Source organism: Diceros bicornis, chromosome 35 (assembly GCF_020826845.1).
Source record: "Diceros bicornis minor isolate mBicDic1 chromosome 35, mDicBic1.mat.cur, whole genome shotgun sequence".
Taxonomy (NCBI): domain Eukaryota; kingdom Metazoa; phylum Chordata; class Mammalia; order Perissodactyla; family Rhinocerotidae; genus Diceros; species Diceros bicornis.
This window is the reverse complement of record NC_080774.1, coordinates 3,552,131-3,576,597: the sequence shown is the minus strand read 5'-3', so window position 1 is coordinate 3,576,597 and position 24,467 is coordinate 3,552,131. Positions and strand designations below refer to the sequence as shown.

The 24,467-nt window shown below is 45.9% G+C and overlaps 1 protein-coding gene across 1 annotated transcript in view; it reads left to right on the top strand.

Moving 5' to 3' along the window:
• The first annotated feature begins 3,930 nt into the window (after positions 1 to 3,930).
• Positions 3,931 to 24,467, top strand: part of GLT1D1 (glycosyltransferase 1 domain containing 1) — an 89,345-nt gene continuing 68,808 nt past the window's right edge. The window contains exons 1-2 of the mRNA XM_058531237.1: positions 3,931 to 4,025; positions 18,037 to 18,185. Coding sequence (XP_058387220.1) covers positions 3,958 to 4,025; positions 18,037 to 18,185 — 217 coding nt within the window. The 5' untranslated portion in view covers positions 3,931 to 3,957. The remainder of the gene's footprint in view (positions 4,026 to 18,036; positions 18,186 to 24,467) is intronic.

Here is a 24,467-nt window from a genome sequence, read left to right as displayed (position 1 = left end):
GAATCTATCTCCCTGATGTCAAATCCCTCTCATGCTTTGAATCTTCGTGACCTCAAAGAACGCTCAGTCCCTTTAAAGGGATAATTATTGGGTGAGACTGGCTGTGCATTGTCTCCCTATCTTAAGGGCAGCTCATTTGGGAATTTAATCACATCTGCAAATTCTCTTTGCAGCCTCACCTAGATGAGTGTTTGATTGAATAACTGGGAGAAGGCGTAAAACAGGAGGCAGGAAATCTTGGGGGCCATGTTAGAATTTTGCTTACTACAATTATTAAGTAAAAACGAGCAAATTACAAAAATATGTACATGTATAGAAGGTTCCTGTTTTTTGTAAAAAAATGACAAACACACCAAAACAGAATAAAAGTCAAGGACAACAAAAATCCTATGTCCATATAGCAGAGGCAGAGAAACATAGTAAAGGGTCCACACTGCCCGTGTGATTTGGGGAGATGTCATCCTCCTTGTGTCTCTGTTTCTTCACCTGTGATGTGGAGAGAACAGCAGGCCCTACTGTCTAGCATTGAGGGGAAGATTGGTGGAAGAAGACTGTAGTGTGCTCAGAACACTGCCAAGCACACGGTGAGCTCCCAGTAAACGTGACTACTGTGATTATGTTTATTTATAAAGTCTGGAAAACCTTGAAACCAAAGTATTAGTACTGGTTATCTCAGGGTAGTGGGATACTGTGTGATTTTTAAATTCTGTTCTGTTTATCTGTATGTGTTAAATGTACATTGCTTATGTAATAAAAATAAATTAAGAATTTAAAAGAATAAATGTAGGCCTCTGCAGACAACAGGATGTTACTGGAAGCAGTTAAGACCTCTTCCCTTTAGTAAACCTCCAGTGTGCACAGAATTGGGCCTGTGTCTCTTGCATTATTGGAAATGTGCAGCCTTGTAGCTGCACCAAATGCTGTTGGGCTCACCGTCTCACTCGGCAGAGATGAGATTCTCTGGGAAGAGCATCCTTGGCTGCAAAGTTAAAAACCGGGTATGCCCAGCCATTGGAACAGCAGTGGGAATCATAGGCCTGCTTCCTTGCCAGAAGCTCTAAGGGGAAATCACTTAGTGCTGGTTGACTTCCTCATGTTCATTAAGCAACACTAGAAGGAACTGGTTACTTTCAGACCAACAGCTCTTTCTGTATGTGGTCACTTTCAAGCGGTGTCAATGAAAGCCAGGAAAGGAAACACAGCCAGGCACTTGAACCACAGTTCCCTGTGTATCTTCTTTTTTATGAGGATCTCTCCCTCTCTTGTCTCTGTCTCTATCTCTCTGTGTCTCTCTCTCTCTTTCTCTCTCTCTCTCTCTCTCTCTCTCTCTCACACACACACACACACACACACACACACACACACACACACAGAATTCCTAGTTCTCAGTACTGGAAGGAGGAATGATGGTGCAAAGATTGAAAACTCTGATACAAAGAAGGAGAGTGCCTCACTTGTTAATGCCATAAGAGCAGAAAAAGAAAAAAGATGTGTTGATTTTTATCACAGAGCCATTTCCAAAGTCAGTATGCCCACAGCGCTCCCCTTGAGAATGCTATCATTTTTATACAGAGTAGATGATAAAGTTTCATTTTCCCTGGTGCTAGGAACTAGAGGTATAGTCTGAGCAAACACTATGATCAAAGAAAGAACCGGTTTTGCTTTATGTATATTTTAAGCCCCTTATGCTAGAAGCATCTGGAGAAATCTCATAAGAGATGCCTACAACCTTTCCTGCTCTACTGCCCCCCCCAGTAATTATTTCTACATTATCCATAATAACACGTTTGTCTTTGTACTCCCCTCTATTACCTACTTGGGAGAATCATAAAAGACTTCATCAAAATGGACTAATTAACTCTGATAGTGTTTATACTTTCTCTCGTTTTACAAGTGGGTAAGCTGAAGCAATGAATGGATACAGTAACGGGCCCCAAAGGATACATCAGAATCTCTTACCTTATGGAACAGGTGTATTCCAGAAAAATCGAATGAAAGTGAGTTTCAGCCTAGCAAATCCTATGGTAGCACTGACTTCCATTAGAACGTCAGGAATGCAGTCTCACAGGAATAACATCTCAGCACGCCGCAAATGCAGTGATTTTATTTAATTCAGCTAACATCTGCTGAGTGCCTTCCGTACACACGACACTGTCTCAGGCAAGCAGAGGGTAGAGCCCAGAGTGAGCTCACGACCCCGGGGAGGGCTGACAGCTCCATAATTATAAAGCAAAATGGGACCGTCCAGGTGAGGGGACAAAGAGCCATGGGGATGGGGGAGATGGGGAACAGTCCCCAGTGAGGCGATTGGGAGCCTACAGACGTGCAGCTATCTGTGAAATGGGCCTCTGCATGGGTTGAGTGGTGGCCCCCAAAAGGGTATATCCACATCCTAATCCCTGGAACCTGTCATCTCTTAGTAACTACCATTTTACTCAGGGTGGCAATGTGCCCAGCTAACACACTGCATTTCCCGGCTGCTTTGGATGGAAGATGTGGTCATGTGCACAATAAGATAAAGGCATAGGGCTGTGTGAAATTTCAGAAGCCCTTAAAATGAAATGAACCATTTTGGGTGCACAATTTTTGCCCTTCCTTCCTGTTGCCTGGAACGTGAATGTGGTAGGTGAGGCTCCAGCAGCTGTATGGTGCCTTGAGGCCATCTTGAGACAGAGGCCAAACGCTAGGCAGCTGGAGCAGAAAGAGAGAAGCCTGGGTCCCTGGTGCCTGTGGAGCCAAGAAATCAACTTCAGTTTCTTCTCGACACAGGAATACCGGTGGAGATCACAAAGGAATTGAAGTGAGCCTCCAGCCACTGTGGTGCTCTGGAAAGCTCGGGTCCCATCTGTTCAATTAATGAACAAGGAGGCCGTCAGACTGATGTGGCTCTAACCCCGACAGCCTTCCCAAGCAGAGCGAAACCTAAGCCTGGAAATGCCTCAAGGTGACGGAATTGAGGCCTGAGCACAGCCAGACACACACCCAACTAGGCTTGAAGCCGTCGAATTGAGGCCTGAGCACAGCCAGACACACACCCAACTAGGCTTGAAGCCGTCGACGAGCAGTAACCTCCTCCACCTTTCTCTTTAAAAAGCCCGTCTCCTGTCGGTGCGGAGCTCCTAACTACTTCCGGTCTGGTGCTGCCCATTGGAATAGGTTTTTGCTCAAATGAACTTAACGATTTTAATACGCCTCAGTTTATCTTTTAACACACCTAAAGGGGGTAGCTGCTGCTTAGCTCCAGGCGGCTGTGGGCAGGATGGCTTAATATTGACAGATCTATCATTTTTCAAGAGATACCAGAAATCCCCGGTGCTGGTACCCATGGGAGCAGACACCGGCCGCCCTGGACCCCGTGGGAGTCCACCCACGGCCGCCTGTGTCCCTGCGGGACGGAAGCGGATATCAACCCCGGTGCTGGCCCCTGTGGAAGGGGACCCGAAGGAGCAACCGGCAACCACCGCTGGTCCGTGTGTGTGTGTGTCGGGGGGGGGGGGAACCTGTGGCCAACCGTGGTCCCTGTGGGAGGAGACCTGCGGTTCCCCTGGTCTCCGTGGGATGGGACACGGAATCACCCTTGGTGCTAGTCCCCATGGAAGCAGATCCACCGCCACGCCTGGTCCCCTTAGGAGGGGGCCCGCGGCCACCCCTGGACCCCATGAGAGTCCACATGGTGTCTTGGTTCCCATGGGAGGAGACCCGAGGAACCCCTGGTTCTGGTTCCGTGGGAGCAGTCTCGCGCCCCGGCCTCCTCCACACCCCCTGGCCCCTCGCCCGCCCGCGCGCCCCGCACCCCCCCCCCCCCGTCGCCGCAACCGGCGAGCGCGGGCGCGGCCTCGGCAGCTGCGGGCGGGGCTGACCGAGCGCCGCCCGCCGCCCCGGGGCCGGGTCCGCGTCCCGGACCCCGCCCCCGGGCCTGGTCGGCGGCGGCGGGGCGGTCGATGGCCGGGCGGCGGCATGCGGCTCCTGTTTCTGGCCGTGCTCCGGCCGCACACAGGCAACGCCGTCACGGCCGAGCGCGTCCGGTAGGTGGGTGGGTGCGGACGGCGGCCCAAGCATCCGCGGCGCGGCCGGGGGCGGGAAGGGCGGCGCGGGGGCTCTCGGCCGTGTCTCCGCGCCGCGCCGGGCCTCCGCGAACCGCGCGCCCAAACGGACCGGCCGGCGGGGCGCGGGGCCTGCAGGAGCGCGCGGGGCTGCAGGAGCGCGGAGGGCGCGGGGCTGCAGGGGGGCGCGGGGCCTGCGCGAGTGTGGAGTGGCGAGGGGAGCGCAGGGTCCAGCCCTAGCCCCGGTCCCCGGCCCCGCCCGGGTGCGGCGGTCCTAACGCGCCCCCGAAGGCCGCTCGGGTTGTCTGCGGTGACCCCGCTCACGACCCGGCACGCGGGCAGGACGGCCAGGATGGCGCCGCAGAGGCTGCTTGGTGCTCTCCACGCGGACCTTGGCCTGTCTTCAGTGATGCTTTTTCTGTGAGCGCGCTGGTTTGGGGATACAGCGACGAAAAACAAAGTCGGGTCTTCATGACGCTTCCATTTCAGTGGGGACGGGAGAGGGAAGAGAAAAACACATGGATATATACGGCGACATGTATCTTTACATACACCAGGGTGAGGGGCTGCTTGTGCGGGCGTGCTGTTTTAGGCAGGATGCTCCGGGGAGGCCTCCCTGCTGTCGTGAGAATCCTGAGGGTGGAGCAGGGACCCTTGAAGCTCTCGTGGGGAGAAAGAGGGTCCGGGATTTCCAGACAGAGGGGGCAGCAAAGGCACAAACCTTCTCTGTCCTTTGGGTCTGCCTGTGCTGGAGTTCCCTAATCCTGCATCTGGAGTAGTGTTCCCTATGCCCATCTTCTATCTTCCTTCTGGTTATCTTCTTTTTTTTTTTAAGTTTATTTATTTGTTATTGTGGTAACACTGGTTTATAACATTGTATAAATTTCAGGTGTACATCATTATATTTCGATTTCTGTGTAGACTACATCGTGTTCACCACCCAAAGACTAATTACCATCTGGTACACATGTGCCCTTTTACCCCTTTGCCCTCCCCCCCCTTGGTAATCACCAATATATTCTCTGTCTGGATGTGTTTGTTGTCGTTTTTATCTTCCACTTGTGAGGGAAGTCGTGTGGTATTTGACTTTCTCCATCTGACTTATTTTACTTAGCATAATACCCTCAAGGTCCATCCATGTTGTCACAAATGGCAAGATTTCATCTTTTTTTGTGGCTGAGTAGTATTCCATTGTGTCTATATACCACACCTTCCGTACCTGTTCCTCTGTCCATGGGCGCTTAGCTTGTTTCCATGTCTTGGCTATTGTGAATAATGCTGCGATGAATATAGGGGTGCGTATATCTTTATGCATTTGTGTTTTCATGTTCTTTGAGATATCACCTCACACCCATCAGAATGGCTATAATTAACAAGACAGGAAATAATAAGTGTTGGAGAGGATGTAGAGAGAAGAGTACCCTCATACACTGCTGGTGGGAATGCAAACTGGTGCAACCACTATGGAAAACAGTACGGAAATTTCTCAAAAAATTAGGAATAGAGCTACCATGGGATCCAGCTATCCTACTGCTGGTTATCTTCTGAACACTCATCTTTTTCTGCAGTTATCTGGTTTGATATGTTTGCCGGTTCACGGTTTCTCTTCTCCTCGCTGGAATGTAAGCCCTCAGGGCTGAGGGAGCTGATTGGTGCCTGAAGTGTAATAGAAGCTCTTTTTTTTTTTTCTTTTTTAAACAAACTGACTTGCTTCATGAAATTTGTCAATTTACTTCCCCTCTGAGGGTCAGCTTCCTCGTCATTAAAATGAGCAGTTGGCGCTACGCCAACCCTTTGCTGTCCCTTTCTGCTCAAAAATGTTAGTTCCCCTCAAGATTGTAACTGAAATGACCACTAGAGCATCATCAGTTTTCTGAAGTTTGCAGTAAGAACTTTACAGTGAGGGTTTTCATTGTGTAGGCTGATCTTACGTCTAATGCAGGGACACTGCCCTGGCTCCCTGGGCACATGCAGCAAGGAAGCACACAGTGGGCTCTACTCTCGTGAAGCACATCCCGGGGGAGAGATGTGGGGAAGAGAGACAGTACAGGAGTAACAGAAATAGAGCGGGTGATTTCGGACAGTGGCCAGTGCTCCGGGTTCAGAGGGGGGCCCTCTGAGAGGTGGCATGCAAGCTGAGACCTCAGTGACCAGTGACGGGAGGAGGCAGCCACTCAGGGATCTGGAAGGACACGTGGTCCCGGGAAGGGGTGAGAGCAAGAACCCAGCTCCTGAGGCCAGAGCAAGCCTGGCTGCTTGAGAGACGGAGAGAAGACCGTGCTCTCTGGACTGGAGTGAGTTTGGGGGCAGGTGCTAGGAAAGGAGGTCCGAGAGAGAGGCCAGGTGCAGCTGAGCCTGTACACCTCGTGGGGAGCAGTTTGTGCTGAGGAAGCCAGAGAAGGCATCCATTATTGAACATCTCACTCCTGACTTGAACTGTACACGTGAGCCCAAATGTTCCAAAGGCCCACACCCACGCCCACCCAAAGGGCCACCAGAGGAGCAAGGCGGGCATGTCTTCAGAGACGGCTGACATTCAGCTGGGCTGCAGGGCCATTTGGTTACTTGGTTCTTCGTTTTCCTGGCTGTGCGTGAAGCACGGGAAAGATTGCTTGTTGTGCTTTCATCTCTGTTCCAAGCCACCCTAGGCTCCCCTCCACTCAGGGAGGATTGCTGGGGGAAGAAAAGGAAAAAGCAGAAGTTGCTGGAAGACATCTTCTGTCTTGTGAAAGCCTAGGTCCCTTGAGGAAATGATGCTGGGTGTCCCAGAGGGGAGGGTTTCCTATGGTGACAGAGATTCTCCATGAGCCAATCACCAGTAAGCAATGAGAGCTTTCTTTGCAAAAGACCCCTGTGACCCTCAAGTGACCCTGGGCAGTGGGGGAGGGAGCCCCCCAGATGAATAAGATTGGGGTTCCCATCGGTTTAGCAGAGGACAGGGTGTGAGTTAGATAAGATTGGATTTAAAAAAAGAAGAAATGGGGGCGGCCCCATGGCTTAGCGGTTAAGTGCTCTCGCTCGGCTGCTAGCGCCCAGGTTCGGATCCCAGGCGCACACCAACGCACCGCTTCTCCGGCCATGCTGAGGCCGCGTCCCACATACAGCAACTAGAAGGATGTGCAACTGTGACATACAACTATCTACTGGGGCTTTGGGGAAAAAAAGGAGGAGGATTGGCAATAGATGTTAGCTCAGAGCCGGTCTTCCTCAGCAAAAAGAGGAAGATTAGCATGGATGTTAGCTCAGGGCTGTTCTTCCTCACACACAAAAAAAAAAAGAAGAAAAAGAAATGGGTCCATTCTTACACATCTGTTTGTGGTTGTAAGTTAATATCTGGTACATAAATAGCGATGGATACAGTAATACGGGAAGTTTCAGGCACTCTGGGAGCATACAGGTGGGCGATCCGTCCCAGGCTAGAGGTGGGGAGAGCCTTTCAGGCATCGTGAACTGATGAAAAGCAAAGCTCTGGGGCAGGGCTTCCTGCCTCCAGGTGACTGCCCCCTGCTTAAAACTCTGGGACCCAGGCCAGGCTACGGAATTGCTTTGCAGCTCCATGTTCTTGTCCGTAAAGTGGGACCTTGTCGTCTTGTTATGAGGATCAAATGTCTGTTAATATATTGTCAATGCTGTAAAACAGGGCTTGGCGCTTAGTATGTACTTAATAAATATGAGCTAATCATGACAATATGGACCTTAGTTCACATGGCAGGGAAAGGTCAGCGTCGTGGGTGGGGGGGCTGTCTCAGGCAGAGGGGCCGCAAGTGAGGCGATGAGGAAGAGTGGATCCCTTCCAGAACTGCATTGTGTGACCTTAGCACGTAGAATATTCTAGATCAGTGATTCTCGATGAGAGCAGAAGCCCAGAAGATGTGCAGAGCAGGAAGGAGTGATTTTGCCCTCCAGGAGACATTGGGCAGTGTCTCGAGACATTTTTGGTTGTCACACTGGGGGTGAGAGGCTACTGGCATCTGGTGTGTAGAGGCCAGGGATGCTGCTAAAGACCCTGCAGTGCACAGGACGGCCCCCAGGACCGATTGATCCAGCTCCGAATGTCAGTAGTGCCGAGGCTGACAAACCCCACTCTAGGTGGAGTCATCAGATGTGGCTAGAAAGGTAGCTGGGACCCCATCACACAGGACCTTCAGTCTTGTGCCAGGAACGGAATTAAACCATGAAACGCTATCCGATTTCTGTGTAATTGAAGATCGTTTTGGCTGCAGCGTGGAGGGTAGATTAGGATGGTGGCAGGGGACATAAGCATTTGGGTTTGACATGTTTAAGAAGCAAAATTGACAGGGTTTGGTGATTGAATGTGGGGAGTGTCAAATGACAAAAATAATACAGTTTAGGAGCCGGCCCTGTGGCCTAGTGGTTCAAGTTCCACGAGCTCCGCTTCGGCGGCCTGGGTTTCCGGGTTTGGTTCCCCGGCACAGAGCTACACCACTCGTCAACCACACTGTAGCAGCGTCCCACATACAAAATAGAGGAAGACTGGCACAGATGTTAGCTCAGGGACAATCTTCCTCAGCAAAAAAAAAAAAATAATAATACAATTTAGTAACAAGTTTGATGCCCTTAATTCAAGGGGAGACACTCCATGAATTGGGGAGCACAATGGGGAACACCCTTCCCAAGGGACTTTGGGCGAGAGTTTTATAGATGCTAGAGGCGGCACCTCGGAAACAGCACCACTGGCCAGGAGGTCCAGAGTTTCCTTATAAGGGAGCAGGTCCTATCCTCTAGGGTCAGATGAGCCAGCTGACGCTGAGCTGCAGGACTGGGATGGGTGTCTGTTAGGACTCCTTAGCAGGTGTTCCCGTGAGTGCAGGCAGACTCAGGTGTGGATTTGTGACGTGGGCTGGGTCAGTGGGGGGGAGGGGGCTCCATTTTGTGGGTCCTGATGTATCAGAAGTGAGGGAGAAAAAAAATACACCTTCATTATAGAGGGAAAATATTGAGAGAAAAATGTGGGAATCTTGGGTGTGTAGGGCTCTTTGTAGTAAGCTTGGGCCTCTGCTGTCCAGAAGTCCTTCAGAAGGTGTAGGTGTTAGAGTGGAAGGTGCTTTGGGGGAAAATTTGTCTGGGTACCAATAACTAGAGAGTTACTGTTTTATCGTCCATGTGGCACTTTATGTATCCTTCAGTATGAACTGTGCAATGTGTGTACGTTACCTTTAAGTTCTAACCCAGGGGCTGTTAGGTAGCATTTTAAATGCCCTCACCGGGCACCTACTCTCTGGAGTGTCTCCTGAGCACTGGAGATACTAGAATTCTACACCAGAGGAGTTGTTCATTAGCATACAGCATTTCAGAAATAGGTGTTTAGGTCTGCTAGGACGGTTACCTGGGCCCCTGCGTGAACATGAGGTCAGGACCCGCCCCTGCAGAGCAGCCTGTGTGTGGGCAGCTCCATTCGGTCTGTGTCCCCACTGTGTGACCTGGCTCCAACTAGAGGGTGGCTGGTCTGGCTGTCAGGGGATGGTCCAGTGAGGGGACCTGTGGTTCCCCACCCCACTCTAATCCCTGAGGCTGTAAACACTTTCCAGAAGAACCCGACAGTCCTCGCTGAACCAGGTAAAGTGTTTTAGGTCAGTTCCTAAAAGTAAAGGTCAAAATTAAAAGCAGCTCTGGTAAGTTATGAAATAGGGCCAGAAACCTAGGGAACAAAGTTCATTCATTTGTGGCAGAGATATAAAGCACACAAGTAATGGATGTCAAAAGCACATTCACAAGGCTACTTCAGTGATGGAATAATGGGGGGTCCAGAGTTTCAAAGGGTGCCTCTTGTTATGCTAACATAGGAGGCTGGTCCTCAGAAACCTTGAAATCATCTTCTAAATCCAGGCTGACAAAGTCCTGCCCCAGGCTCAAATAGAGCCCCTGCCTGTTTTTGTAAGTAACCTCTAGGTTGATGGTGTTGGAGGCTGCCTCCCATTGCAGTGGCAGAGCCCAGGAGTCACACAGAGACAGTCCATCCACAAACCCAAAGATATTTCCTCTCTGGCCATTTCCGGGAAAGGTTTTCCGTCTCCTGTTCTAAACCCAACTATCAGAGACTCGCTAGATTACCGAGTTCCACCCCTAGAGTTTTGTCTGCAGAGCTCCTAAGGGTGCAGGGAAATGCATGAAGAGGGATGGGAAATAAGAAAAGAGTAAAGGATTTAGCTTCTTCAGTCCGGAGTAGGGAGTTCTGAGGGTCAGTTCAATGCACAGGTGAGCCTGTTGGCAGCAGAATTAATGCAGATGTCGCCGTTCGGAGCTGGACTTTGTCTCTCTCTGTCTGGAACACAGTGTATAAAAGTGTTTTTATTTGAATGTGGAACACTTTATTTAGGAGCAAACAAAAGCTTGTTGGAAACTCACTGGATGGCAGGAGAGGAGGAAATGCAAACATGCTCTGCATCTGGTACACCACTTACCTTTCCTGCCCAGCTGCCTTCTGCCTCTATGATTCTGAATTCTGCTGTGATTGCCCAGCATTTGGGAAGGAAAAAAGCCTGAGGGAAAGTTTTCAAGTTTTCTAATGTTTCTTTAGAGGATGCCTAGGAACCTGCAGATGTAATTTTAAGTCAGTGGGAAGAGGCGATTTCATTTTTTCCCCCTCAAGTAACAGTTGTTGCAAGTCAGTTAATGTTTCCATTCAGCCAATATTTATTGAGCATCTCCAATGGGCAGAGCATTTGAAGGTGGTGTGCAGAGAGCCCAGGTAAGACAGGCCAGCCCTCCACCCTCGCCCTCCAGAATCACTGAGCCCTTCAGCCACAAAGAGTTTTCCGCACAGCAGCTCAATGCTGAGCACTGTCATGTAAGAGAGGGTTCTAGCATTCTAGCACAGGAAACAAACATGGACATACAATTGCACAGGTTATTTAATTATGATGTGACCAATGCTAGGAAGAAGTGCAGGGTGATGGGGTATTTCGAGGGAGCAGACCTAGTTCTAGAGGGTCTGGGAGGTGCCCCTGAGAAATAACTTTTCCTTTGTCATATAATTTTTTATTGAGATATAATTCACATATCATAAAATTCACTCTTCTAAAGTGTACAGTGCCGTGATTTTTAGTATATTCATAAAGTCATGCAACCGGCACCTCTATCTCGTTCCAGAACATTTTCATCCTTCTCAAAAGATGCCTGGTCCCCGTTAGCAGTGTCAATGCAAAATAACCAATAACCATTCTATAGACAAGAGAAATAAGGTGAGTTTACTTGAGCCAGAGTGAGGATTAGAAGCCAGGAAGGCCTTAGAAAGCGTTCCAGAGAAGCATGGTTTTCAGTACGGTCTTGTATCTTTTTAGAACAAAGAACATACATTAAACACACCTCATCACATGTGAGAATGTCTTGTCACACCTCATCTCAAACTGCAGCCCCTCTCCACCTCACACTCTCTCCCTGTCCCCCTCCTGCTGCTGTTTCCTCCAGAGCACTCATCTCCAGCTGACGTGGTGTGGATTGTAGTTAATTATCATGCACATTGACCTTCTCCTTGGGAAGAAAGTCAGCTTCCTGAAGGCAGGGGTTTGGTCCCTAGTGGATCCCCAGCCCTCAGGACAGTGCTGGGCTTGCTGAAGACGCTCAGTAACTGAAGAATGAATGAGAAGTGCCGATGGAGGGGGAGAGAGCAGGCAGCGATGAACACCCCATTGTAGCGCTCCATGCTGCCTTGATGATTTTCTCTCACATGTGCTCGGCCTGGGCGCAGCCCTGGGGAAAGCTGGTGGTTAGGGTTTTCCTGGGCTGGTGTTCCGCCTGATGCCTACACTGATGCTACAAAAGGCCAAGGGAGAGGAGAGTTCAAGGTATTGACAAGGAAGTAATTGAAATGACAGAACAGGGAATCTGCTGGATTGGGAGATAAGGCAGGAGGGCGGCTGGTTGCGGTGGGTAGAGGTCAGTGGTGCGGAAGGTGAGGTCAGAGGGCTGTAGTGGAAGTGATTGGGCGAGCTGGGGAGAGAGAAGAGGTGTGATCAAAGACTGTGATGGCCTTACAAAGAGCTTGATGTAATAAGGGGATTTCACACAAACTAACAACAAAAGCTCTAAGCTGCTTGTCTATTGGGATATCTGATTTTCAGCCTCAAGTAATTGAAAACCCAACCCAAATCGGCCTGGACAGTGAAGGAAACTTAGCAGCTTATCCTGTAAAAAGTCTGGAGGTGGGGAAGGCTTCAGGCTTGATTTTGCAGCTAAGATGATATGGATGGGAGTCAATTTCCCTCTGTTTCTTGGGTCCGCTTCCCATTCTTGCTAGATTTTCCCGGCCAGCACCTCCCAAGTCCCCGTGAATCCCCATTCAGGCCCAGCAGAAAGAGCGAGGCTGAGACTCTGAAGGTGCAACCCTGTGCCCCAGAATTGCATCTCTGGGGGTGGGAGTAGGGATAGGTGGGAGGTTCTGATAGGCATAAGCTGGCAGGAACACCCCTGGATCTGGGGGTGGGGCGCATCCCTCTCAGATGAGTGACCGGGACATCCAAGGTTGTGGGAGGGGGGAACATGCTATGGAGGCAACAAGTATCAGTGTGAAAACTTTACTAATTCTCGTAAATAAAGTTAAGGGGAAATCAGACCTCTGTGAACTTTTGAAGATTTAAGGGAATAACAAATGTTGACGTTGAAGTAGCAAGAAATAGCATTGTGGGGATTAAAACTGGGAAGTTTCCCATGGAAATTTGAATACCTGGCTTCTCTTGGTAAATTGGCAGAACCGGCGGCCGTGAGATGCTTGTCTGCGTGGTACCCACTGTGTAGAGCTGAGGAGCATCTGTCTCGCGCTGTTCAGTACGACATAATGTGAGCCGCATACGTCATTTTAAACTCTTTCATAGTTGCGTTAAACAGAGCAAAAAGATACAGATCAAATTAATTTTAATAATATATTCTCTTGAACTCGATCTCCCCAAATATCATTTGGACTCATCATCAATATAAAAATGACTAATGAGGGGCTGACCTGGTGGCACAGTGGTTAGGTTCGCACATTCTGGTTCAGTGGCCCGGGGTTCTCCGGTTCGGATCCCGGGCGTGGACCTACACACCGCTCATCAAGCCACACTGTGGCAGCATCCCACATACAAAATACAGGAAGCTTGGCACAGATGTTAGCTCAGGGACAATCTTCCTCAAGCAAAAAGAGGAAGATTGGCAACAGATTTTAGCTCAGGGACAATCTTCCTCACCAGAAAAAAAAAAAATGACTAATGAGCTGTATGTATATTTTGCACTTAGCACATCTCTGTTCAGACCAGCCACATTTCAAGTGCTTATTTGAATTTACCTTATTATCTTATGTTTTAGAATTGACCTTATGAGACAATGCAGGACTCACCCGTGCAGATGGGGCCTCTCTCTTCAGTTTGGTGCAGGGCACATCATGTCTTAGCCCCCTCCCACATTCATTGACTTCATTTGTCTGATCTCAGCAGGCATTTGAGTTTGAGATGCTCCCTGATCTGGACACTATGCCTGTCTTGTCATTGTATTTTTGCGTTCTTTTAAAAAGAGTGATATCATAATAGTAGTCTCTCAAGTATGAGAATTCCATTAGAAGAGTAGATATACTTTACAGTTTACACAGCACATTCTCAGAGATACTAATCAGGTTAACACCGTGTCCTGCAAATGCGTTATTATTACCTCACTTAACGCACAGAGAGGTAAGTGGAACAGTGTTCTCTCCAGTTTTCCAAGCTTGGGCTCACGAGTTTGTGCCAGCATTCGCACAAGGACCTTCATCCTCGTGAGCTCCATCATCATTTCAAGATCAGCATTATTTCTTTTATGCATCAGGAATTCTTGAAACATTGTCCAGAGGGCAACGTTTTGCTCCAGCATAGCCAACTTTCTCCTCACCAATGAAACACCACATCACTATCCCCTGTCTTCCCTGCCAGGTGAGCTGCCCGTGAAGTCGCCGACCTGCCAGTAGGGGCTGTGTCCCCTGAGAAGACTAGGCCAGCCAGGGTGGAATATTAGATTCCTGGTCCCCATCTCAGGATCGTGCAGAGGCACATGGATATGGAATGGGATTCACTTGGTGTTGCCTGCCCTATTTAAGTTTCTCTTGCTATCTTTTTTTTTTAATCTAGACATCGTAGTTTATGCAAATTCACATAAGTAAGTTAAACACACAGATGATTAAGCTTCTCTGTGCGCTCAGTTAAAGAGGATGGCTTTCAGCCAGGTGCAAACAGGTCAAGTCCCATTGAATCTTGAGTTGGGCATGTGCACATAGGTTCAGTCTCTTCCTAGAACGGTGGAGTAAATGCTCAAAATCTCTCAATTTGTCAGAGATGCTTTCTTTCTCAAAAAAACCTTCCTTGAGTCAAATAAGCCAGAACTCCTTGGACATCATAGGTGCTCAGGGAGTTTATCAGTTGAATCAAATGATTACTTGCAGAAGGAATAGGGATAGAGCAATTTAAAGGTGCTATAAGTGAACCAGAAACAAGGGTAAACTCTTAGTCTATAGAGAATTGAGATTAAAAATAATTTATTTTGGAATATTTATGAGATCATAAGGTTAGTGTTGAAATGTGATTTAAAAATATGTTTAATAGGTCAAGAACAGCCCATTATCTGTACCTAACCACCTTCATTCCATAGGCCCTACTGTATCAATTCTGCATAAGCCAGAAATCTCCCAGGAATGGATTCTCTAAGTAGAATTTAAACCATTTCTTTCCCATTTATCAACACATTTGTTTTTGGCTTCTCGTTTCTTAGAGATTTAAGAGGATAGAATAACAATCATTCACCTATGCTGGGAAGCACATTGAATTCTTATTTTTGTGTGCTATAGTTTTAGGCTGAAGTGAGCTGATGGCTCGACTGTCTACAAGCTTCTTCTTGGCTCTGCTTGTCAGTTGTCATCAGCATTTTGAAGGAGTTGGAGTGGGGGTGGGGGTCTGGGTGTTATTGACTGGCAGTGATTGGATCAACAATGACCATGAAATGATAAGATCAAGATACATGTTATGCTTTGATAGCATAAGCTAATTTAAGTCTCAAGACTTGAGTGTTTCTTTATTTGCGCAGTGAGGGCTACAACATTGTGCATTTAATTCACAGTAGAAAAAAAGAACACAGAGAGAAAAATGATCATTCACATAGAAGGGTAGGTGGTGATTCTCACCATATTCCCCAGAGGTGAGCTAAAGGTCTGAATCTGATGTTTCTTCAGAGGTCCTTCGTTCCCTTGTGGCTCCTACATTGTAAGCAGCTTGGTCGTTTTATGATCACTTTACCTAAAGATTCTAGTTCCTTTTCCCTCCTCTCTTCCTTCTCCTTTTCATTCTTCTATTCTTACTCTTATTATTTTGCACAATATTTCCCCTAACTGCAAGCCAGATAATTCATTTGGTGTCCAGCTGAAGAAAACAATTTTCTTGCTGGAGTAAAAAACAATAGCTCTGTTGGATTTGAACTTTGTACTACAGTACCTTCTGGATGATTTAAGAGGTTTTCAAGGGTAATTTTGAGCATAGGTGATTCTCACATCTGTGCTGATTTTGTAATCGAAGCTCTCAGTGCGATGTGACTCCCTTGTTCACATAACTGCAGTACGGAGGGGTTATGACAGAGCGAGCCTCCGGGCTTGATGGAGGCAGTGAGACAGGAGCTCACTGTCTGGGTGGTGGGACAGGAGCTGTCGGAGTCACTGAGCTGGCATTAGGAAGTGTCACGTCACGGTCACGGGGGCTCAGAAGGCGTGCTGTGTGGGGCGTCCTGCAGATGCAAGAGCAGGACCGGGGCTAAGGTGGTGGGAGTGGGGTGCGGCTGGCCATGCAGGGATGCAGGCCGTCAAGAGCGCTGTGTGCTGGCCTGAGGCGTTTGGACTTGATCCCAGAGACACTTTCAACCCTTAGTTTATTCAGTAAGCGAGAGATCCGGGCCCCATTCTCACCAAGTTGACAGTCGAGCTGGCTACTCCGAGCCCTCTGAGGGTTTGAGTCAAGGGAGAGACCTGGTTTGATTTGCTGTATATTCACATGCACACATACACATACACTTCAATTATAAAAGATAATATATGCACATAGTAAAAATATCCAACAATACAAAAGGGTGTGTCTCTGGTTCTCCTCTTTAGACAGAATCATTGTTATTTATTTTTTATGTATCCTTCTAAAGATATTTCTGTGCTCGCAGGCTATGTGGACACAAAGTATTCTCCACTTTGCTCTCTTTTCATTAACAATGTATGTAAGAGTTCGTTCTAAATTTCCTCCTACTGATCTACTTCATTCGTTTTTTTTTGCTAAGGATGATTTGCCCCGAGCTAACATATGTTGCCAATCTTCCTCTTTTTTTTTCTTGAGGAAGATTGGCCCTGAGCTAATATCTGTGCCCATCTTCCTCTATTTTGTGTGTGGGACACTGCCACAGAATGGCTGATGAGTGGTGTAGGTCCACACGCAGGAACTGTACCCACGAACCCAGGCCGCTAAAACAGAGCATGCTGAACTTAACCACTCTGCCACAGGGCTGGCCCTCTACTGCGTTCTTTTAACCACTCTGCCACAGGGCTGGCCCTCTACTGCGTTCTTTTAACCACTCTGCCACAGGGCTGGCCCTCTACTGCGTTCTTTTAACCACTCTGCCACAGGGCTGGCCCTCTACTGCGTTCTTTTAACCAGTCTGCCACAGGGCTGGCCCTCTACTGCGTTCTTTTAACCAGTCTGCCACAGGGCTGGCCCTCTACTGCGTTCTTTTAACCACTCTGCCACAGGGCTGGCCCTCTACTGCGTTCTTTTAACGGCAGCCGAGCTTGACTGTACGTGTGCATCATATGAGAGCTACTCCCCAACTGATGCACGCTGAGGTCATTTGCAGTCTTTTGCTACTTCAAACACAGCTGCAGTGCCTATTCTTGGGTGTGTGCTTTTGCACACACATCCAAGTATATCTTTGGAATCATTTTCTAGAAGTGGAGTTGTTTGGTCACAGAGTTTGTGCATTTTAAATATGCTAGTTGTTGCTACATTGCCTGCCAAACAGGTTATACCAGCTTGCTCTCTCACAAATAATGTATAGGAGTCTTTATTTCTTGAAGCCTTAGGTAGACTTTTTGATCTTTACAAATACTCTACATAAAAAAGAAGACTGAAGTTGGTCATCATTTCCTGTATTTAAAAGCCCAATTGTATTTCTTTTTCTAGGGACTGCAATTTTATACCCATCCTTATTTTTCTATTGAGTTGTCAGGGTTTTTTTTTTATTATCATTGATGTATGAGAACTCTTTATATATTAAGCAAATTAGCTTCTTTCCCTTTGTAAGCATTGTAAGTATTTTTTTTTTTTAGTTTCTCATATGTCTTATGATTTTGCTCATGCTGTTGTCACCATTCAGAAAGTTTCTTTTTTATCAGATTTGTATTTTAGATTTATCTTATGAGGAACTGAGCCAAGATGAGGAGAAAGAGAAAAGACGTGTTCGTAAGATATTTTGGAGGTAGAATGGAAGGGCCATGAAGCATTTTTTGGGCTATGATAATGGGTGACTTTTGAAGTCTTTCTGAGTAGAAAGAACTGAATAACAGATGCCTAAAAACAAAGTTTGTATATCATCCACATTTAAGGGGCAGAAGTAAAAAGTGGAATCAAGGAAATAAAGAAGGAGCTTTCTGGTACAGCAAATGCTACTGAAAATTGGCAGTGTGTGCTTTGTGTCTCAAGGCTGCCAAGACTTCCTGAATTAGCCCTTCATCCCGCTGACCTTGGTCCCAGCCCCAGTCCCACGTATCTGAGATGGGTGGATGAATAGTTATCATCCTTGACCATGAGCCTTGTCCTATATTTTAGGCTGAGTGCCTCTAAAAAACAATTCAGAAAATATGTATTATTAACTTTTTGATTTAAATAATCTTTTGATTTAAATAATCAAATAGTCTTTTAAGATTTAAAATCTTAATCATGGTAGCAAACTGTGGCATATTAATGTTTTTTCCCCCATCTTTTTCTTTCTCTTTTTATATTTTTTGGTAAAGAGACCATCTAGAAGCTGCAGGTCACATATGTATTCTGAAAGATGCCTTTGACTTTGAAAGCCCATCTGAAATCGCGAACCTCATCAAGGCTGAGAGCTTTGAGGCAGCGCTGGCTCTTCATCTCTATCGAGGAGGCCGACTTCTGCAAGGTAACCCTCTTTCTCTTCAAAGGTGAAGCGCTAGAAATCATGAAAACCAGAAGCACCTATAATGTCAAATAAAACATAAATGAAACAGTTTATCCTGTTTATCTGGTTGAAAAATGGGAGAAACAGAATCATCTTTTTGGTTTGTTTTTCTTACTGAACAATTTTCTAAAATGATATAACTGTGCCAGTTGAGAATGATTTTTATATTGAAGCTGTTTTTACTGCAGTAAGAGTATTATCCTGAACGTTTTTGATGTATATTTCCTAACTCAAAGTATAATTTTCAGAAGTTAAAAATAGGACTCTTTTACAAAAAATAGAGTGGGTACATATGAAAGATTTTATTCAGCTTATTTATTAATGAGGGAACTACTAAGATGCTAAAGCCAGTTTAGGTAACATTTGTGGAACTGGGAGTTACTGAGGTGATTTAATAAGGAATATTAGAATGAGGTTACCAGGTTAGCTACAGAACTGATTCTTGTCCAATGGGGCAATAAACTGTAAGCTTTGGGGCTGTCTTTTCTACTGGTGTATTGGTCAGAGTTCTCCAGAGAAACAGAACCAAGAGGATGTGTGTAGATATATGTGAGAGGAGATTTGTTATAGGGATTGGCTTATGTGATTATGGAGGCTGAGAAGTCCCATGATCTGCCGTCTGTGAGCTGGAGACCCAGGAAAGCCAGTGGTGTAATTCAGTCTGTCTGAATTCTTGGGAATGCAGGGGGCTGGGGGCTGATTGTGTAAGTCCTGGCTTTTGAGTCTGAAAGCCAGAGAACCAGGAGTGGAGATGTCCAAGCGCAGGAGAAGATGGATGTTCCAGCTCAAGCAGAGAGTAATTTCCCTTCCTCTGCCTTCTTGTTCTATTCAGGCCCCAGTGGATGGGTGATGCCCACGTGCGTTGGGGAGGGCAGTCTTTTTCCCTCAGTCTACAGATTCAAATGCTAATCTGTTCCAGAAACACCCTCACAGACACACCCAGAAATAATGTTTTACCAGCTCTCTGGGCTCCGCTTAGCCTAGTCAAGTTGATACAAAACATTAACCGTCACAACTGCATAGAAATGATTTGCGTTTTTTCCTGATACAAAGCTGCAAAGTATTTAATGCAACTTCACTGAGTATGAGCTCTTAATTAATAGTAAACAGTGAAGTCAAACAACAGTACTTTCTCTGAGAAAATTAACTATCCATGGGGCACCTTTAGACACTGCTTCCTAGGACCTTGAAAGGATATGCATGCTGTTGTCCTCTTGGCTTTATCGGCAACTTTGGAGTATTTCCTCTTAACAACTCCCAAGGCCATTCTGACTTCACTGAGAGTACAGAGGCCACCAAGTAAGGGCAAGACAGATAGTTTTGTGTAGTTAAGCAGTGAGTGGCTTTTGCCAAACATGAATTAAATGACATGGCAGTGGTAACATTTTGGGAGATAGTATGTCATTTGAGGACCAAAATTATCTACAGTAATCATCACACTAGGATGAAACTTTAGTCAGCAAGATGTGTCAAACTTCTGAAATTTTCAGAAGTTTCATTGCTAAAGGTGACTTTCTGTGTCTCCACAATATACATCAACCCTGCTTTACTCGTCCAGCCCTCTCTCCTGCCTCCTGCACCACAGGAACGTGGGCTCTCTCTGGACGCTCTTTTCATGTGCGAGCACATTCTGTTATGTACTCATTTTTATTTCAGGTAGTACGTGCACATGAGAAAAAATTCCCCCCAGCACAGAGTGAAGCGTAACTAAATGATGTAGTACAAAAAGTAAATCTTTCTCCCCCCTCTTATCCCAGCTGTTTAATTTCTCATCCCATGAGGCAATCATAGTTACCATTTTCTTGTATGTTCTCCCAGAAATATATTATATATACTGTTGTAGTTATCTGTTATTGTGTAACAAATTACCCCCAAAAGTTAGTGGCTTATAGCAGTAAATTTATTACCTGTAGTTTCTGTGGGTCTGGAATTCAGAAGCAGCTCTGCTGGGGAGTTCTGTCTCAGGGTTTCTTGTGAGGTTACTCTCAAGATATTGGCCGGGGCTGCATCATCTGAAGGCTTGACTGGGGCAGGAGGAGCCACTTGCAAGGTGGCTCACTCATGTGACCATTGGCAGGTGACCTTGGTTCCTCATTACTTGGGCTTCTCCAGAATGCTGCTGGAGTGTCCTCATGACAGAGCAGCCAGCTTCTCCCTTGTCTTTTATGACCCAGCCTTGGAAGCCATACAGCGTGAGTTCCACAGCGTCCTGTTGGTGGCACAGGTCAGCCCTCTTCAGTGTGGGAGGGGACCCCACAGAGCATAACTGCCAAGAGCTGGCCATCTTGGAGGCTGGCTGCCACTTATACCCATGCGCATATTGTATGTGTCTCCTCCCTTAAAACACACGTAAATGGGAGCATACTGTATAGATTCAGCATCTTGCTTTTTACCACTTAACAATACGTCTGGGAAATTTTTCTGTAGTAGCATGTATATAGATCTACCTCGTTCTGTGCAATAGTTGTCTAGCGTCCATGTGTGGGAGCTCCATCATTTAACCAGTCTTCAATGAATAGACATTTAAGTTGTCTTTAATTTTTTCTACTGCAATCATTGCAATGAATATCTTTGTACAGACATCTTAGCATATGAACTTGGGAGAATATATCTATGCTTCCATATTTTTGTGACCCTGCCAGAACCATCCAAATGCATTGTTTTCTATAAATGGGGATGATGTTCCTGAAAGTATTACTCCCAGAGAGCTATTTTCTGCTGGACAAGTATATGGCTTTGAATTCTGTTGTAAATGTACTGGGACAGAGTCTGAGGTTGATCTCAAAATAGGAAAGAAACATCGAGTTTAACTTTCCTCACAGAGGCCGGGATAAAGCCTGCACCTCTTATAGCTCAGTAGGAGCCTTCAAGAGGTTATCTCTGACTGTTGTGATTCCTTTCTGCGGTGACAAGGCTTCAAGAACTGAGTTTGGTGATTCTTTTGACAATAAGATGTATTGTTGTCTATAAAATTATATCTGTTATTTCTTTTAAAATGTTGTACACACACACATGTGGAGTATATTGTCTTCCCACAAGTGGGATTGCTCTGTATGTTTAAGGACGTATCTTAGCGATCTTTCCAAATCAGCAGAGCTACATCTGCCTTATTCTTTTTCATGGCTGTGTGATATTCCACTGTAAGATTGCACCATAGTTATTAAAAATCTCCCTCAGTTTTTGCTATTCCAAGCAATGCTGTAGCATCTTTGATTGTGTCTCTTTACTTCATTGTGTGAGGATATTGGTGGTATAAATTCTTAGGATAAACCTCTGGCCAGAGGACTATGTATTTTTCATTCTGATTGATACTGACAAATTGCCCCCTAAAGGTTATTCCAGTCCATGCTCTGTAACAGATGGCGAGGACCTCTTTCCCCTCACTCTAGTCAAATCACTGTTTTGCTTTTCCCTTCAAACTTTAGTTTTTCTCAACTTTACCAGTCTTGACCTCTTTTTCAAATAAATGGAGGAAAAGTACAAAATCATCCAAAGTTTTGCTTCTCTTATGAGTTCTAGGAAGAAAGAAGCCCTCTCTAAAACAAACCTGTTGCACAGGGGGAAATGAATTTGTCGTTCAATCTAACAAATATTGAGAACTGAAGCAGCACTACCTTAGTAAATTTAGTTTAACTTTTCTTTGTTTATTCCTAACTGTTGTCTTTCTGGAAATTAACGTCATTTATTCCTAAGGATGATCTCTTTGAAAGTCATCCTCTCTCTGAGTAGCATAACACAAAAAGCCTTAGGACTGTTGTCCGTAAGTAGAGAGAGCGCGGTTCTCCTTGTGATTTCCACTGGACCACGTATCCCGGAGCTTCTGTACCGTTTATGTACATTGAGCTGCCCTGCGCTCGCAACTGGCTGTGTGTTGTTTCATTCTGTGGCGGCACTATAAATTTTTAAGACAGTCCTCCAGTGGTTAAACTATATTTTTAAATATATAAGCATTTATTGATTTTTTTTTATTACATAAGTAGATGGTTTGGAAACTTAATAAAAATACAAAGAAGAAAATACGGCACCTGAAATTTCACCACCCAGAGATGACCACTGTTGGTGTGTGCATGTGGTTTTATTTATTTTGTATTTTTATTCAGAATTAGATTTGCCAAAAACATGCACTCTTACAATATAAACTTGCAACTTCTTTTAAAGATATTAATTGACTGTTTACCATGTGCTAACCACTGTGGAAATCACTTTAAATGCAGAGATGCGGCTGTATCTGACTCCTCTCTCTCTTTGTAGTTTGTGTGAGTATTTTTAAAAATTGCCGTCATATTATAGTTTAGTAACCTAGTTTTACCTCCCCTCATGTTAAGAGCATTTCCCTTGTCACTGACTGGTCTTCTACAGTGTGATTATGAATGGTCACATCTTATTTCCATTTCTTCCCTTCAATTATAAACAATGTTGTGATAAACAGACTTCTGCAGAAACCTTTGGAGCCCATTTCCTTTAGGATTTTCTAAAAGTGGCACTGTAGGATCAAAAGGTACATGCATTTTTAAGGCTTTTGGTACATACTGTCAAATAATAAGTTGCCACATTTATATGGCTGTGCGTATTAAATATATCTAAATAAAACCATAATGACATGGACCAATAGAAGTTTGCTTTTCTTTTTAAAATCAGTATTTACTGAGTTGAATACTGGACCAATTACCTTACGAACTTAGAAATAACACATTGTATTTGTTCCTCTCTCTTGAACATGTCTGTAAGATTTTTCACATGTCCAGCTATCAGTCTTTCAGGTTTATGGGAACAGAGCTTCAGAGCTATCCTTACCTAAAATGTAGTAGGACCCTGCTCCTATGCGGCATGCTTCCTGGGCTCTCCTTCATACGCCCTAAATGGCATACAGAGAAAACTTGCCAGTTAATCTGACCTTGGCAGAAAACTGGAGAAGTGTTTTTTTTTTTTTTTTTGTGAGGAGATCAGCCCTGTGCTAACATCCGCCAATCCTCCTCTCTTTTTGCTGAGGAAGACGGCCCTGGGCTAACATCTGTGCCCATCTTCCTCCACTTTATATGGGACGCCGCCACAGCATGGCTGCCAAGCAGTGCGTCGGTGCGCGCCTGGGATCCGAACCAGCAAACCCCGGGCCGCCGCAGCGGAGCGCGCGCACCCAACCGCTTGCGCCACCGGGCCGGCCCCTGGAGAAGTGTTTTGATGAAGCTCTTCCTCTGTTTCTTGTTGAGAATCTGCCTTAGGCTTGACCGTACCAAGGAAGCAGGCAGCGTCAAGCGGCTGATGAAGAAGTGAGGTTCAGGAAACTACGATATTTTTTCTAAGCAGACTACTAGGAGTGACAAATTTTCAGCATAAGCACTGAGTTATGAAATGAAACCAGTTACTTGGGTGGCTCTGAGTAAATGTACTTGGAAAATAGATTGTTCGCTTTTCAGGCTTGTTCATTTCAGCAAATACTGTTTGAAGAGTTAACTTTTAGCTGGCGTCATATTAGGAGCAAGGGGTACAAAACTTAATAAGATAGAGTTCCTATTCTTGAGGATCTCCTGGTCTACAAATATATCCTAATGCCTCCTGGTACATGGCACAGCAGTGAAGGGGGAGGATTTACTTCTGAGGGACTTGGAGGAGGCTTCAGGGAGGAGGGGATGCGTGAGTAGGGTTTTGAAGGGTTGATAGGAATCTGCAAACATAGTTTATATACATCATGCCACAGCAGATGGGTTCTAGAAATTTTCATATAATGGGTGCATTGCTATTAAAACTAACATGCTACTTATTGAAAGCTTTGTTTTCTTAACAATAGTATGAACTTTGAAAAAAATGGAAAAGTAAATGAGATATCCCACATTCCATTCTTCTAAGTGCTAATTTAATTCAGAGAGTTTCTGGATTTATATAGTTAAAAACTTCCTCAGTATCACAGTGATGCTGGCTGTCACTTATGGAGTCCACTCTGCGCCAGGCATGTCATATATATCGTGTCATTTCATCTCACCAGTGAGTCAGCTAACTATTATGTCTCCATTTCACGAAGGAGATGGCTGAGCTTCAGAGAAGAGGAGGAACTTGTTCAAAGTCGCACATTGGCAAAGTGGAGGACCAGGATTCTAACCCAAGGCTGTCTGGTGTCACCATCTGTGTTTTTCCCACTAAATTTGATTTGATATATTTGAGTTATTGCTGACTGGCTTAATGAACTAGAAGGCTGTCGTCTTGAGTGTTCTCAGAACTGTGAAGCAGCTTCTTTGATACTCAATGTAT